Source organism: Apodemus sylvaticus, chromosome 4 (genome assembly GCF_947179515.1).
Source record: "Apodemus sylvaticus chromosome 4, mApoSyl1.1, whole genome shotgun sequence".
In the NCBI taxonomy this organism is placed as follows: domain Eukaryota; kingdom Metazoa; phylum Chordata; class Mammalia; order Rodentia; family Muridae; genus Apodemus; species Apodemus sylvaticus.
Window position 1 is genome coordinate 156567789 of NC_067475.1, and position 15992 is coordinate 156583780.

At 38.5% G+C, this 15992-nt stretch overlaps 1 protein-coding gene across 5 annotated transcripts in view; it reads right to left on the bottom strand.

Moving 5' to 3' along the window:
* Window positions 1–15992, bottom strand: part of Lrrcc1 (leucine rich repeat and coiled-coil centrosomal protein 1) — a 39901-nt gene that overhangs the window by 18620 nt on the left and 5289 nt on the right. For 4 of the 5 annotated variants that reach the window (XM_052180818.1, XM_052180820.1, XM_052180816.1 and 1 more), the window contains 7 exons: window positions 15468–15643; window positions 15169–15372; window positions 12768–12964; window positions 11066–11213; window positions 10189–10337; window positions 5943–6147; window positions 4868–5007 (listed from right to left, as the gene is read on the bottom strand). In XM_052180818.1, coding sequence (XP_052036778.1) covers window positions 4868–5007; window positions 5943–6147; window positions 10189–10337; window positions 11066–11213; window positions 12768–12964; window positions 15169–15372; window positions 15468–15643 — 1219 coding nt within the window. The remainder of the gene's footprint in view (window positions 1–4867; window positions 5008–5942; window positions 6148–10188; window positions 10338–11065; window positions 11214–12767; window positions 12965–15168; window positions 15373–15467; window positions 15644–15992) is intronic. The other variant, XM_052180817.1, reaches the window with a different exon arrangement.

Genomic DNA, 15992 nt, shown 5'->3' on the forward strand with positions numbered 1-15992 from the left:
AATTATGGAAGAAAACTTCCCTAACCTAAAGAGAGAGATGCCCATGAATATACAAGAAGCCTACAGAACTCCAAACAGACTGGACCAGAACAGAAATACTTCCCGTCACATAATAATCAAAACACCAAATGTTCTAAACAAAGAAAGAATACTAAAGGCAGTAAGAGAAAAAGGCCAAGTAACATATAAAGGAAGACCTATCAGAATCACAGCAGACTTTTCACCTGAGACTATGAAGGCTAGAAGGTCCTGGGCAGATCTCATGCAGACTCTAAGAGAACACAAATGCCAACCAAAACTACTATATCCAGCAAAACTCTCAATCACCATAGATGGAGAAACTAAGATATTTCACGACAAAACCAAGTTCACCCAATATCTATCCACAAACCCAGCCCTAAAAAGGATAATAGGAGGACAACACCAATACAAGGAGGGAAACTCCACCCTGAAAAAAGCAAGATAGTAACCTTTCATCAAACCCAAAAGAAGTTAAGCAATCAAATTTAAAAAATAACGTCAAAAATGATAGGAAGTAACAATCACTATTCCTTAATATCTCTTAACATCAATGGACTCAATGCCCCAATAAAAAGACACAGACTAACTGACTGGATACGTAAACAGGACCCTACATTTTGCTGCTTACAGGAAACACACCTCAGGGTCAAAGACAAACACTACCTTAGAGTAAAAGGCTGGAAGACAATTTTACAAGCAAATGGTCTCAGGAAACAAGCTGGAGTAGCCATTTTAATATCAGATAAAATTGACTTTCAACCCAAAGTCATCAAAAGAGACTCTGAGGGACACTTCTTGCTGGTCAAAGGAAAAATACAACAAGAAGAACTCTCAATCCTGAACATCTATGCTCCAAATGCAAGGGCACCCTCTTTCATAAAAGAAACTTTATTAAAACTCAAAGCACACATTGCACCTAACACAATAATTGTGGGTGACTTCAACACTGCACTTTCCTCAATGGACCGATCAGGAAAACAGAAACTAAACAAGGACACAATGAAACTAATTGAAGCTTTGGACCAATTAGATTTAACTGATATATATAGAACATTCTATCCTAAAACAAAAGAATATACCTTTTTTTCAGCACCTCATGGTACCTTCTCCAAAATCGACCATATAATTGGTCACAAGACAGACCTCAACAAATATAAAAAGATAGAACTAATCCCATGCCTCCTATCTGATCACTATGGAATAAAAGTGGTCTTCAATAGCAACAGAAACAACAGAAAACCCACATACACGTGGAAATTGAACAATACTCTACTCAATGACACCTTGGTCAAGGAAGAAATAAAGAAAGAAATTAAAGACTTTTTAGAACACAATGAAAATGAAAACACAACATACCCAAATCTATGGGACACAATGAAAGCAGTGCTAAGAGGAAAACTCATAGCCCTGAGTGCCTCCAAAAAGAAAATGGAGAGAGCATACATTACCAACTTAATGACACACCTGAAAGCCCTAGAACAAAAAGAAGCTATTTCACCCAGGAGGAGTAGAAGGCAGGAAATCATCAAACTCAGGGCCGAAATCAATCAAGTAGAAACAAAGAGAACCATACAAAAAATCAACAAAACTAGGAGCTGGTTCTTTGAGAAAATCAACAAGATAGATAAACCCTTAGCCAGACTGACCAAAGGGCACAGAGAAAGTATCCAAATTAACAAACTTAGAAATGAAAAGGGAGACATAACAACGGAAACTGAGGAAATCCAAAAAATCATCAGATCCTACTACAAGAGCCTGTACTCAACACAACTGGAGAATCTGGAGGAAATGGACAATTTCCTTGACAGATAGCAAATACCAAAATTAAATCAGGACCAACTAGACCATCTAAACAGTCCCATAAAGCCTAAAGAAATAGAAGGAGTCATAGAAAGTCTTCCAACCAAAAAAAGCACAGGACCAGATGGTTTCAGTGCAGAATTCTACCAGACCTTCAAAGAAGAGTTAACACCAATACTCTTCAAACTATTCCACAAAATAGAAACAGAAGGAACACTACCCAATTCCTTCTACGAAGCCACAATTACGCTGATACCAAAGCCACACAAAGATCCAACAAAGAAAGAGAACTTCAGACCAATTTCCCTTATGAACATCGATGCAAAAATACTCAACAAAATTCTTGCCAACCGAATCCAAGAACACATCAAAACGATCATCCACCATGATCAAGTAGGCTTTATCCCGGGAATGCAGGGTTGGTTCAATATACGGAAATCCATCAATACAATCCACTACATAAACAAACTCAAAGAACAAAACCACATGGTCATTTCATTGGATGCTGAAAAAGCATTTGACAAAATTCAGCATCCTTTCATGCTTAAAGTCTTGGAGAGAACAGGAATTCAAGGCCCATACCTAAACATAGTAAAAGCAATATACAGCAAACCGGTAGCCAGCATCAAACTAAACGGAGAGAAACTTGAAGCAATCCCACTGAAATCAGGGACCAGACAAGGCTGCCCCCTTTCTCCTTATCTTTTCAATATTGTACTTGAGGTACTAGCTCGGGCAATTCGACAACATAAGGAGGTCAAAGGGATACAAATTGGAAAGGAGGAAGTCAAACTATCATTATTTGCAGACGACATGATCGTCTACCTAAGTGACCCAAAGAACTCCACTAGAGAGCTCCTACAGCTGATAAACAACTTCAGCAAAGTGGCAGGTTACAAAATCAACTCAAGCAAATCAGTGGCCTTCCTATACTCAAAGGATAAGCAGGCTGAGAAAGAAATTAGGGAAATGACCCCCTTCACAATAGCCACAAACAGTATAAAGTATCTTGGGGTGACTCTTACCAAACATGCGAAAGATCTGTATGGCAAGAACTTCAAGACTCTGAAGAAGGAAATGGAAGAAGACCTCAAAAAATGGGAAAACCTCCCATGCTCATGGATCAGTAGAATCAATATAGTTAAAATGGCCATTTTGCCTAAAGCACTATACAGATTCAATGCAATACCCATCAAAATCCCAACTCAATTCTTCACAGAGTTAGAAAGAGCAATTATCAAATTCATCTGGAACAACAAAAAACCCAGGATAGCTAAAACTATTCTCAGCAACAAAAGAAAATCTGGGGGAATCAGTATCCCTGACCTCAAGCAATACTACAGAGCAATAGTGTTAAAAACTGCATGGTATTGGTACAGTGACAGGCAGGAGGATCAATGGAACTGGATTGAAGATCCAGAAATGAACCCACACACCTATGGCCACTTGATCCTCGACAAAGAGGCTGAAAACATCCAATGGAAAAAAGATAGCCTTTTCAACAAATTGTGCTGGTTCAACTGGAGGTCAGCATGCAGAAGAATGCGAATTGATCCATCCTTGTCTCCTTGTACTAAGCTCAAATCCAAATGGATCAAGGACCTCCACATAAAGCCAGACACTCTGAAGCTAATAGAAAAGAAACTGGGGAAGACCCTTGAGGACATCGGTACAGGGAGAAAGTTTCTGAACAGAACACCAATAGCGTATGCTCTAAGAGCAAGAATTGACAAATGGGACCTCATAAGGTTACAGAGTTTCTGTAAGGCAAAGGACACCATCAAGAGGACAGATCGGCAACCAACAAATTGGGAAAAGATCTTCACCAATCCTACATCAGATAGAGGGCTAATATCCAATATATATAAAGAACTCAAGAAGTTAGACTCCAGAAAACCGAACAACCCTATTAAAAAATGGGGTACAGAGTTAAACAAAGAATTCTCACCTGAAGAACTTCGGATGGCGGAGAAGCATCTTAAAAAATGCTCAACTTCATTAGTCATTAGGGAAATGCAAATCAAAACAACCCTAAGATTTCATCTTACACCAGTCAGAATGGCTAAGATTAAAAATTCAGGAGACAGCATGTGTTGGAGAGGGTGCGGAGAAAGAGGAACACTCCTCCACTGCTGGTGGGGTTGCAAATTGGTACAACCACTCTGGATATCAGTCTGGCTGTTCCCACGAAAACTGGGCACCTCACTTCCAGAAGATCCTGCTATACCACTCCTGGGCATATACCCAGAGGATTCCCCACCATGTAATAAGGATACATGCTCTACTATGTTCATAGCAGCCCTATTTATAATTGCCAGATGCTGGAAAGAACCCAGGTATCCCTCAACAGAAGAGTGGATACAAAAAATGTGGTATATCTACACAATGGAGTACTATTCAGCCATTAGAAACAATGAATTCATGAAATTCTTAGGCAAATGGATGGAGCTAGAGAACATCATACTAAGTGAGGTAACCCAGACTCAAAAGGTGAATCATGGTATGCACTCACTAATAAGTGGTTATTAACCTAGAAAACTGGAATACCCAAAACATAATCCACACATCAAATGAGATACAAGAAGAAAGCAGGAGTGGTCCCTGGTTCTGGAAAGACTCAGTGAAACAGTATTTGGCAAAACCAGAACGGGGAACTGGGAAGGGGTGGGAGGGAGGACAGGGGAAGAGAAGGGGGCTTACGGGACTTTCGGGGAGTGGGGGGGGGGCTAGAAAAGGGGAAATCATTTGAAATGTAAATAAATTATATCAAATAAAAAAAAAAAAAGACAAAAAAAAAAAAAAAAAAAAAAAAAAAAAAGCACAGGGCAACGTGTGGGAGCTGGCTTTCTTCCCATCATGTGGATCCCAGGAACCACACCTTTCAAGCTTAGCAAGGTTAGCTAAGCCATCCTGCCTGCCCTCCATGGGTTGATTCTGCCAGATTTCACCAACGGCCAATCACTGGGTGGGGAAGACCAAGGAAAGAGCCAGGAAGTCCCTTTTATACTTTTAAATGTTAGTATTGTCTTGGCACATGATCACTCACCTGTGTTCCTTTTCTTTCAATGCCAGAAGTTCATGAAGTTGTTGTACTTGCTGCTTTTCTTGGTGAAGAGAAGTTCGAAGTAAGTTTATTTCGCGATCAGCAGCTGAGGCTTTGAGCTCCACCTCTTGGATCAGTCTTATCTGAGTGAAGTACACATGGTCAGAGCTTATACAACCATGCCCCTGCTTCTAGTTCTTATCTTAGCCAGTTTCTAGCCTTATCTGCGTGAAGTATCCATGGTTACAGCTCTTACACAGCCATTCCCCTTCTTCTAGTTTCTATTTGGCTGCTTTGTTTAAAGGCCAAGGGCAGTTTCATTAGTTTAGAAGAAAGCCACAGGGCAGGCAAGCTGGAGATCTTTCAGCTGTCTGAAGAGGAAGATGGAGAACAGGAAAAGAAAAAGTTAAAGGAGTTATGTCTTAGAGTTAGGCCTGGAGGTCAGGCAGGCAGGCAGGCAGGCAGGCGGCAGCTGAAGCTGAGAGTGTTAGGGACAGCATGCCCAGACTCAGGCCAGTATCTGACAGAAGAAGGGGGAAACAAAAACAGGAAAGGAAATGGGAAAACCCTTACTCAGAAAGACTGGCCCACCTCAGAGCTTCATGGCCACCCTAGTAACTGTCCTTGCTTCTGTTTTAATACTAGCTCCTCTATATGTCCATTAAATCAACAACTAAGCTGTTTTCAAACTTTACTGAATTAAGAATGGCATTGCCAGTGTAGAAGCATCAACTGTACTGGCGTGAATTACTGCTGATTTGCATACAGTTTTTTGATTGGAATTCCAAGTCAATAGCATGAAACTGAAAGTCATTCAAGTACCCCACAGATCTGAAAGCTGTCTCTCAAAAACATGAACCTATCTCCCTGTAATATTTCTATCAACTGTTACATTTCTTTATATAGGTGTTGGTAGAATAAAGATGTAATCCGCAGGCTGCATGATTATGACATTAAAAGCAACAGTGACTTGATTTCTGTATACAGCCTGGCGTCCTTTGAACTTGCTTTGGCATGTAATTAGTTTTAGGGGGCGTCATCAACCATTCACCCACATCCCTGGTCCCGTCAGGGATACCTGTGCCTGTTGCTGCTGCGCTTTCTGCTTCTCCATTTTTTCCAATGCCCTTTCCAGGGTCCTCAGGTGTCTGATGTGATCTTCCTGTTGATCTCGCGCTTTCATTAATTCAATAGTTAGTTTTTTAACTTCATTTTGAAGTCTGTGAACTATAATTTCAAGTTGAGCCTTGCAATGTCTCTCCTTAAAAATAGCATCCTTTAGTCTGGAGCATAAATTATGTAATAATAAGAATGTTACATGTTTAAAAATAATGAAATTTGTAATCAGTGTTAAGGCTTAAAACAGTGATCAATATCTGAAGTATTATCAAACTCTAATTATACTTAGAAAAAAAAATCAGGCTTCAAAGCAGTATATGCTTTTGTCCCAACCCTGAAAATAACATTTTCCCATTAGGAAAAACATTCATTATAAAATAAAGAAGTTTATATAAACTTTTATTATTCCACAGCAACAGGTTATCCCTAGTATGTTTCAGTTTTGATCTAGATGTGAATTTTTAGAATGCGCTAAGTATAAGTAAGCTATAGTCACTGCCCTCAAAGAGTGCAATGTCAAGCAGAGAAAATTGACTTGGAATCTCAAAAGCTATAAGCCGTATATAAGTACAGCTATATAAGTAGCTAGTCGATTCTGACTTTCTTACCTCTTCCCCCAGACTAAAGTATTGATCCCAGCTTAGTATGTGTGAGAATATTTTGCTTGCAACTGAACACTTAACCTGCGTAAACAAACAGGGAAAGTTTACTGGTGTACATAGGCAAACTTAGACAGACTGGCTGGCACTCTTCTGAGACACTGCTGAAACCAAGCACTGAATCCCACAGGATTCTACACCACAGTCAGTTCTCAGGAACTGGCTTCTGCTTTTCCTAGTGTCTTTATATTTGTAGTGTGACAAGCAGTTAAGGGCAAGCCACAAACACACTTGGGCTCATATTCTTTTAAACTTTTTATCATTTGTGTTTGTTGATGTGTGTGCACACGTGTGCATGCATGAAGTCAGAGGACAATTTTCATACACTGCTCTCTCCTTTCATTGTGGGTCTAGAATTGAATTCAGGTTCTAAGGCTTGTGCGGCAAGTGCTTCTACCCACTAAGCCCTCCTGCAAGCCCTGGGTTACATTCTAACAACAGAAACCATCTTTGCTTAACTCAACTTAGAAGAGTCGTAAGAGGCACAGATTTGTTTATTTTAGTTTACATGTGTACCCCCTGAACCAGTCATTGTGACATGTTATTATAGTATTAGTTTGGGTTATTAGTTCAAACCTTATCTAAATACAAGCAGCAGCTTGTAAATGGTTGATATAAGCCTAATTTGTAGAAGAATCTCATGAATTAATTACCGAGCTAAAGAAGTTCAATATTTACCAACTGTAATTTCTAGGATATATGTACACACACACACAAACACAAACACACATACACATACACGATATATATGTATGTATCCATCAACTGCTCTATAGTGGTAGTTTCTTCAATTCTTATTCTATTTCCTTTTGTGTTTAATGAGAGCAATTGTCAAAAGTCTTCCTTCATTCAGTCAACTCCAGGTTGACATGAGAAAATAACAGGTGAGGGCTGCAGACATGTGAGACTCAATGATGACTGAAGTGGTCATTCACAAGCCAAGGGCACAGTTCTAGGGTACAGCGGAGAGAGGTATTTTAAGAAACAGAATCAAGAAGATATCAGTACCAGCTAGCTTTGAGATATAAGAAAGAGGTGAACAATTATTTCTAGTTTTAGTAGCAGACAGATAATTCATGGCACGCCAGTTACTAAGGCAAAGAATGCAGAAAAGACACAAGATGCTTCTTCCTTAGGATGGGCTAACCAGAAAACACTTACGAGAAATATTGGAAAGTCACTTTTGGTAAATGATTAGATCAATAAAGTCCAAGGAGGTTGAAACAATAAACATACTAAATGAGATTCACTTTCTGACATAACATTACTGAGGGTGGCATCTAACTGTTAAAGACTTGCTATTCAGGGCAAAGGATTCACGACACACACAAGAACAGCAAGAGCTGGGAGGCACTAGTCTCAAGAATGTACATCCAAACACATATGGGTGTGGCTAGGAAGTCAGAACAGCCAAGACCCACCATTCAGGACAGTGAGGAGTATAGAGGTATGCTCCAAACCTCCTAATTCAATCTGGTAAGCAGTTATGGTATTTTTTCTAATATGCCACACTTAATAAATACCTATACTATGAAATAAAGCAAAAACTATTTGCATATAGCCAAAACCAAAAGATCAAGAATGTCAAACTGGGATGGTGATGCACACCTGTAATTTCACATACCTGGAAGGCAGAGGCAGAGTTCTAGGCCAGCCAGAGCTACATAGTGAGACACTGCCTCAAAAATTCAACATAACAAAAGAAAAAGTATGCCAACTCTAAAAGGAGTTTCAATTATAATGCAAAGGGAAATACCATTTAATAAAAATTCCTAGAACAAGCTTTGCTTCATTCTGAAGAAGAATCCTGTCTTCTACAGTCTCCTTGTGATGCATCCTGCGGTTTCTATAAGGTTGTCATGTAATGGGGGCTATTCTGAGGAAGTTTGAGCACTATTCCCTTTCTCTTGCCGTTCTCTCATTTCTTGACCAGGATTTTTCTCTGTCCATTCAGAAACAGTGATGCCTCAAACACAAATAAAGGTTGTGTCTTAGGGCTTTATGGCTGTGAAGAGTCACTATGACCAAGGTGATTCTTATAAGGAACACTATTTAATTGGGGCTGTCTCACATTTTCAAAGTTTTCATCCATTATCGTGTCAGGAAGCACAGCAGCATACAGGCCAATATGGTGCTGGAGGAGCTTAGAGTTCTACATCTTCATCCATGTGCAGCAGAAGGAGACTGTGTGCCACACTGGGTATAACTTGAGCTCAGACCACCTCATGGACTGCCCCTACACATTTCCCCCAACAAGCCCACTCCTAAAAGTGCCACTCCCCATGGGCCTCACATTCACACACAAGATAAGGGGCATACCAATTCAATCCACCACAGATGGACTCACCTAAGAGCAGAGTGCATCAAAATATGCAGTTACAGTGATTTTCATAGTGAACATATTTAGGTAGCATGGCTTCTTTGTCTCTTAGCACACAGGTGCAACATGTGAAAGCAGGTATGAGAGGCATTTTTCTGTTTTCTTTACGCATCAGTATTGTACAACCAATATAAATAAATGAGGGATCCTGTTGGAAACTGTTTACCTCAATTAAATATTCACATGAGATCTTGAAAGAGGAGCTATCAACTCTATAGACACATAATTGAACTAAAACTTCCAGATCCTACTTATGGCCAATACCAAGTCTGGAGACCTAGTGTTCCCTTAAAGATAAGAAAAAACAGTAACTCTGAAAAAAACAGTAACTATTTGAAGAAAGGGATAACTTAACTATTAGCTATAGAAATCAAAAGGCTGAGGGTTAATACAATGTATCTTCACACAACTGAGTGAGAATGTACTGGAGTGAAAAACTCCTTAGGCAAATAGGAGACTGAATAGACAAGAAAAAATAAGAATTAATGAACTTGGCCTATGTAGTACCAAAGCTAACAGAGGAAATGAATATGTAAAAAGAGACTAGGATTCATAAACCTTAAAGAGAAGTTTGCCAGTGCTAGCCCTTTTTATAAATATGGCACTCTACAAAGCATGTTACCCCCACCAAAGCACTGAATCTTCAAATCAAATGAAAGTCACATAAATGCATTTTGCTAACTATTACTATTTTAAACCAAGGCGTTCCTTTCCCAAGCCCAGTAATCTTCATGCTCTGAGAGACATCTTTAGGTTCATAGTTTTCCTTATTTTTTCTTAATTCATTCTCTCATATATTCTATCCAGGGCCCTGTTTACCCTCCTTCCTCTCCACCCAGTACCCTCCCCATGCACTCTTCTGAAAAGGGCAGGCCTCCCAGGGGTCTATCAACCAAACAGAGCATACCAAGTTCCAGAAAGACTAGCAGTCTCCCTTACGTCAAGGCTGGACAAGGCAGCTCAGGAGGAGGAATCACACCCCACACTACATTCGCTGAGGCCTAGCTCAGACTCATAGGCCGCGGGTTAGAGTGCAGCCTCTGTGACCCCCGCTATGAGCCCAAGTTAGTTGGCCCTGTGAGTGTTCTTGTGGTGTCCTTGGCTCCTCTGGTCAAGGTCCTTCCCTCCCCTCTTCTGCAGGGTTTAACGTCATATTTTTGCCTTACCTGTCTGTGGTAATGAGAGCCTGGCTGTGAACATCTTTCTTCTCATCTGCTTGCTTATGTAGCTCATCAATATAATCCATAAGTTTCTTTTCCGTTTGCTCAGCTTTCCACCTCATCTCTCTCTCCTGGTCTAATTGTTCCACGAGGGACTAAGAGAAAACAGCAATGCTTCATAAACTCGGAAAAGGTCAGCAACCTCCTCACCGACCTAGCTGTTTCATTTATTTTACAGTAACTTATTGTAAAAAGTCACAATGAGAATTATAGTAACCATCATGTGCACAGAAGAGTACATATTGCTGGGTTCATTTCAAATGAGTATTACTTGGTACTGTCATGACTATTAGAGAAGGCAATCCCATTATTGGATTTTATATATATAGTTTGTTTGTTTTGTTTTTTGTATTTGGTTTTTTTGAGACAGGGTTTCTCTGTATAGTCCTGGCTGTCCTGGAACTCACTCTGTAGACCAGGCTGGCCTTGAACGTAGAAATCCGCCTGCCTCTGCCTCCCAGAGTGCTGGGATTACAGGCATGTGCCACCACCGCCCAGCCTATATTTGTTATAGTAGAATATAATAACCAGTACTTTAACATGTTAAATGAGGACAAGCTAACTAATATATTCAGTGAGTCTTGAATTTTTAAAATAATTTCAACATCTCTGAATCCTTTCACCAAAACTTGGTTTCAGAACAACTAACAAGATAGTATAAAAATACTTCTTTGAAAAAAACACATTGATTTATTTTGTTATTTGAAGGGTTCCAGTTGAGTAACAAGAACTGGAATTTTCCTAATGTAATGTCATTTCAACTGATCTAGCAAATGTAAAAGCAGTACTATTATACAAAATCTCTTAATTTTCTAAACCATACCCGGTAAGTGCTGTCGTCCGAGACACTTTTGTCTACTTTAATTATGCCAGTCTTCTGCTCATCTAAATCTCTTAAGTTATTACAGTTTACTAAAGATGATCTTACGTATAAATCTCTAAAGTAAGGCTGTCTCATTTTACGATTACAACTGCAAAGAATAAAAGGCAGAAAATAAAAATACAGTTTATGTTTTCCAATACAAACACCTGTAGCAACATATCTAGTATATAAAAAAATATTAATTGAGGGCTGGAGAGATGGCTCAGTGGTAAAAAGTACTGGCTACTCTTCCAAAGAAACTGGGTTCAATTCCCAGCACTCACATGGCAGCTCATAACCATCTATAGCCCAGTCCCAGCAGATCTAATGTTCTCTTCTGTTATTAGCAGGCACCAAGACATGGTGCAGACATATATGCAGGTGAAACACCAATACCAATACAATAAATAATTATTTTAACAAAAATATGTATTAAGTAAGGTAATAGTTAACTTGGAGAGGTAATTCATGAATTTTATAAGGGATGCAATTTAGAGTCTCAAGAGTTTTAAAAAAGATAATGATTTTATATGTGTAGTGTTCAACATACTCAAGATGAAATACACTATGATCACATAATAGAAAAAATTGAAAAAAATGATTTAATTACCCTATGGCACTTAAAAGTTTAAAATTGGCACAATATACCAGAGTAAACAGATTCTATCAGTAGTCAGAGTAAAAATGAATTATTGGGCATATCCTATATAAAAAGGACTGAATGTTTTTTTTTTTTAAAAATACATGAAATTTTATGCATGGATCACTATGAAGAATTGAAATAACCAATAAGTACATTTAAAAAAGAATTATGTAACCAAAAAGTGGATTGTATCTACTTTGAAGTATATGCTTTTCTTAACAGCTATCATGGTTGATACCCCAGCTATGAAAATACAGACATTAGATTCTACATCTGCATGTCAAAAAATAATTATTATGTCTGCCTCTGATCCTAGCTTAGCTGTATTGTTTAGCCAGGCCTTGGCCTCCCGGCTAAATCTGCCAACAGACAGAGCAGAAATTAGTCACATAAACACAAGTGCATCAGCATTACTTCTCACTCACTGCACGGAACATAGTGGCCTTTTGTTTGGTGTTATACATTAATTTCTCAAAGAGAAAGCAATCTTTTATGAGTATGATATCCTCAAGTTTTATAGGGATTAGGTGCAGAATCACCTGTAAACACCAAAATCTCTAAGTGCTCACTTTATTACATAAAATGGCATACATAGCATTTTTATATATAACACATTTGAGTATATATTAAACTGTCTAGACACATTTTAATACCCAATATAATATCTGTCATAATATTTAATAAAGATAATTTATTATACTTTTATTTAAGAGATAATGACAAGAAAAATATCTGTGAATATTGAATCAGAAGCAATAATTTTAAACCTAGTAAACAGTTCATATTAGTAAAGATATAATTCTTTGATTTTATTTGATCAGTGGTTGGCTGAATCCATGGATGCAGAAATGGAGGATATGAGGGCCCAATAGCTGACCAAATCTGAGCTCCCAGGCTAAAAAGGTAAACATCTTCGATGCCAGGAAAGTGAACAGTTTATCATCGTGAAATAGCAAGGTGGATGCCCTCACTTACTGCTGACTGTGTGCCTTATCTGGACTACAAGGCCAAAGCAAGTACCTTACAAAAGCACCATTGTTTTTATTGTGGTGCTTAATCGTTTGAATGGTTCTGGCATAATATGGGATTTTAGTTCTTCTGGGAACTTTTCTGCTGCACTCTTTTCTGTTTCCATAGTCACTTTCAGAAGTTACATCTGTGTCTCTTTTTGGTCTGAGGTCTTTCTCAGGAACATTATCTATTAAGGAATTATTAGTCTAGAATATAAAAAAAGAAAGAAAGTCTGTTAAAAGTTCTGCTCAGCATAACTAATTAAATATTTATGCATTTTAAAATATTGATATGGTTTATAAGATTAAAGATTTATAAATTATGTATCTTTGAAACTGAAAACAAGAAATCCAGCTTTGGCACAGAAGGCTGGGGGGGGGGAGGTGGGCAGCTTTTATTAACTCAAATCTGGGAAAATGAAAAAGAAAACAAAAACAGTAAAAGATAAAAGTATTTAAAGACCTTAGAAGTAGAAATAAAAGGTAAGACTAGCAAAATGGACCAGACTGAGACCATGCTTCAATCTGAAACTATCAGTTTATTACAGAGAAATTGTGACTTCCAGGAATACAAGGTTAAGACTGGGCTGAATACCAGAGGCAATAAAAGGTACTTTCTAAAAGCAAATGAAATATGAACTTAGCAGACAAATTAGAGTTTAAGTCAAATCAAATTAATGCTAAATAATAGAATGCCAACACTTTAGAACCCTAACAGCCCTTTCCAGCCTTTATCTGCGCCCTGGAGCTAAGGGTGTCTCAGAACCCTCTGCACCATCCCACAGGAGAGAGCTGGTTTCCCAGGAGCTGTCTCACTCCTAAGCCCAGAGGTGGGATCATGACTTTCTTTCCAATAACTCTCCAAAGAGGTACCTGCCAGGAGCACGCAGGGCACAGGAACAACAGAGCAGCTGGGAACAGGATCCTTGCCGTTTCCATTTGCACCCCAGAGCTAAGGCTGTCCCAGAGCTCTCCACACTCAAATCCTGCACAGGAGAGAGCTGCTCTCCAAGGAGTGATGACATACCTAAGATCACAGGCTCACAGGCCCACAGGAGGGACAAACTCCAGTCAAAGACAGCAAGACTAACAAACAACAGAGGTAACTAGATGGCTAGAGGCAAGGGCAAGAACCTAAGCAACAGACTCCAAGGCTACTTGGTATCATCAGAACCCAGTTCTCCCACCACAGCAAGTCTTGGATAACCCAACACACAGGAAAAGCAAGATTCGGATTTACAATCACATCTCATGATGTTGATAGATAACTTTAAGAAAAACATAAGTAACTCTCTTAAAGAAATACAGGAGAACACAGGTAAAAAGTTAGAAACCTTTTAAGAGGAAACAGAAATCTCTTAAAGAATTATAGGAAAACAGAACCAAACATGTGAAGGAATTGAACAAAATCATCCAGGATCTAAAAATAGAAATAGAAACAATAAAGAAATCACAAAGGGAGACAACCCTGGAGATAGAAAACCTAGAAGAGAGATCAGGTGACATTTTGCTGGATAAAGGTAACAAACTCAGGGACAAAGAGAGACACTACCTCAGAGTAAAAGGCTGGAAAAAAATTCCAAGCAAATGGTCCCAAGAAACAAGCTGGAGTTATCAAAAGAGAGAAGGAAGGACACTTCATACTCAGCAAAGGAAAAATCCACCATGATGAACTCTCAATTCTGAACATCTATGCTCAAAATGCAAGGGCACCCACATTCATAAAAGAAACTTTACTAAAGCTCAAAGCACACATTGCACCTCACACAATAATGGGAGACTTCAACACCCCACTCTCACTAGTGGGCAAGTCATTGACACAGAAACTAAACAGAGACACAGTGAAAAATAATAGAGGTTATGAACCAAATGAATTTAACAGATATCTACAGAACATTTCACCCTAAAACAAAAGAATATACCTTCTTCTTAGCACCCCATGCAACCTTGAAAATCACCCATAAAACTGGTCACAAAACAATCCTCAACAAATACAAAAAGATTGAAATAATACCATGCATCCTATTAGATTACCATGGCCTAAGGCTGGTCTTCAATAACAACAAAAACAATAGAAAGCCCACATACACATGGAAGCTGAACAATGCTCTACTCAAGATAACTTGGTCAAGGAATAAATAAAGAATCAAAGAATTTTTAGAATTTAATGAAAATGAAGGCATAACATACCGAAACTTATGGGAAACAATGAAAGCAGTGCTAAGAGGAAAACTCATAGCTCTGAGTGCCTCCAAAAAGAAGCTGGAGAGAGCATACACTAGCAGATTGACAGCATATCTGAAAGCTTTAGAACAAAAGGAAGCAAATACACTCAAGAGAAGTAACAGCAGGAAATTTCTACTTTATACTTTCTTAACTAAGTTTTCTTCAGTAAAATAAAAATAAATTACTTCATTGAGAAGCTGTAGGATTTGATCATCTAATTTCTGAAGTTTCACCTCATTCTGAAAATCGTTTTCATGATTAATTTTTTCTGGTTCAGAAGATGGACACACAGATAAAAGTGAGGCCAAAACTGTTTCTTCTGGTGTACTTGGAAATTCCTTCAAAGGAGGCAACACATCCATTGGTGGTGCTGACATATTATCAATGACCTATTACACAGAAACAAAGTCCTTTAAAGTTCATATTCTGATACATTAACTCTTGATGCTTATTATTTCTCTTAGAAAAAGCATCAATACTTTACCTCATCTTCACTTATATTCAGTGGGGAATCAGAAGAAACTAAGTTATCCAAAAGACCTTCTAAGCATTGTAGGTGTGATGAGTTTATTTCTTCTAAACTTACTGGCTCACCAAATATATTCTTGCAATCTAAGATTCTCAGTTGTGGTAAAGTCTGGAGAATGATTGCTCGGTACCCTTGGAAACAAAGAAGTCAAAATCAAAGCATAAATACTTTAAGAGATTATGTCTAAAGACAACCAAGCTACTAGGTATACTGCCTGAATAGGAGTAAGCATTATGAACTCAACACCTTCAACATTCAGTCACTAAGTCCATTCGAGGCCAAGCAACCCTGCCCCATCCCAAGCACCTTTCCTTAGTCAGGTCACTGAACCATACAGTGTGAAAAATTGCCTCAACATTATAAACGCATTCTACTCTAAGAAGGAAGTATAAACAGGGCTTTTGCTTAGTTTAATATGACAATTATAAAATGAATTAAAATTTTAATTAGAGTGGCAGAATTCCCCATAGTGAGACATTA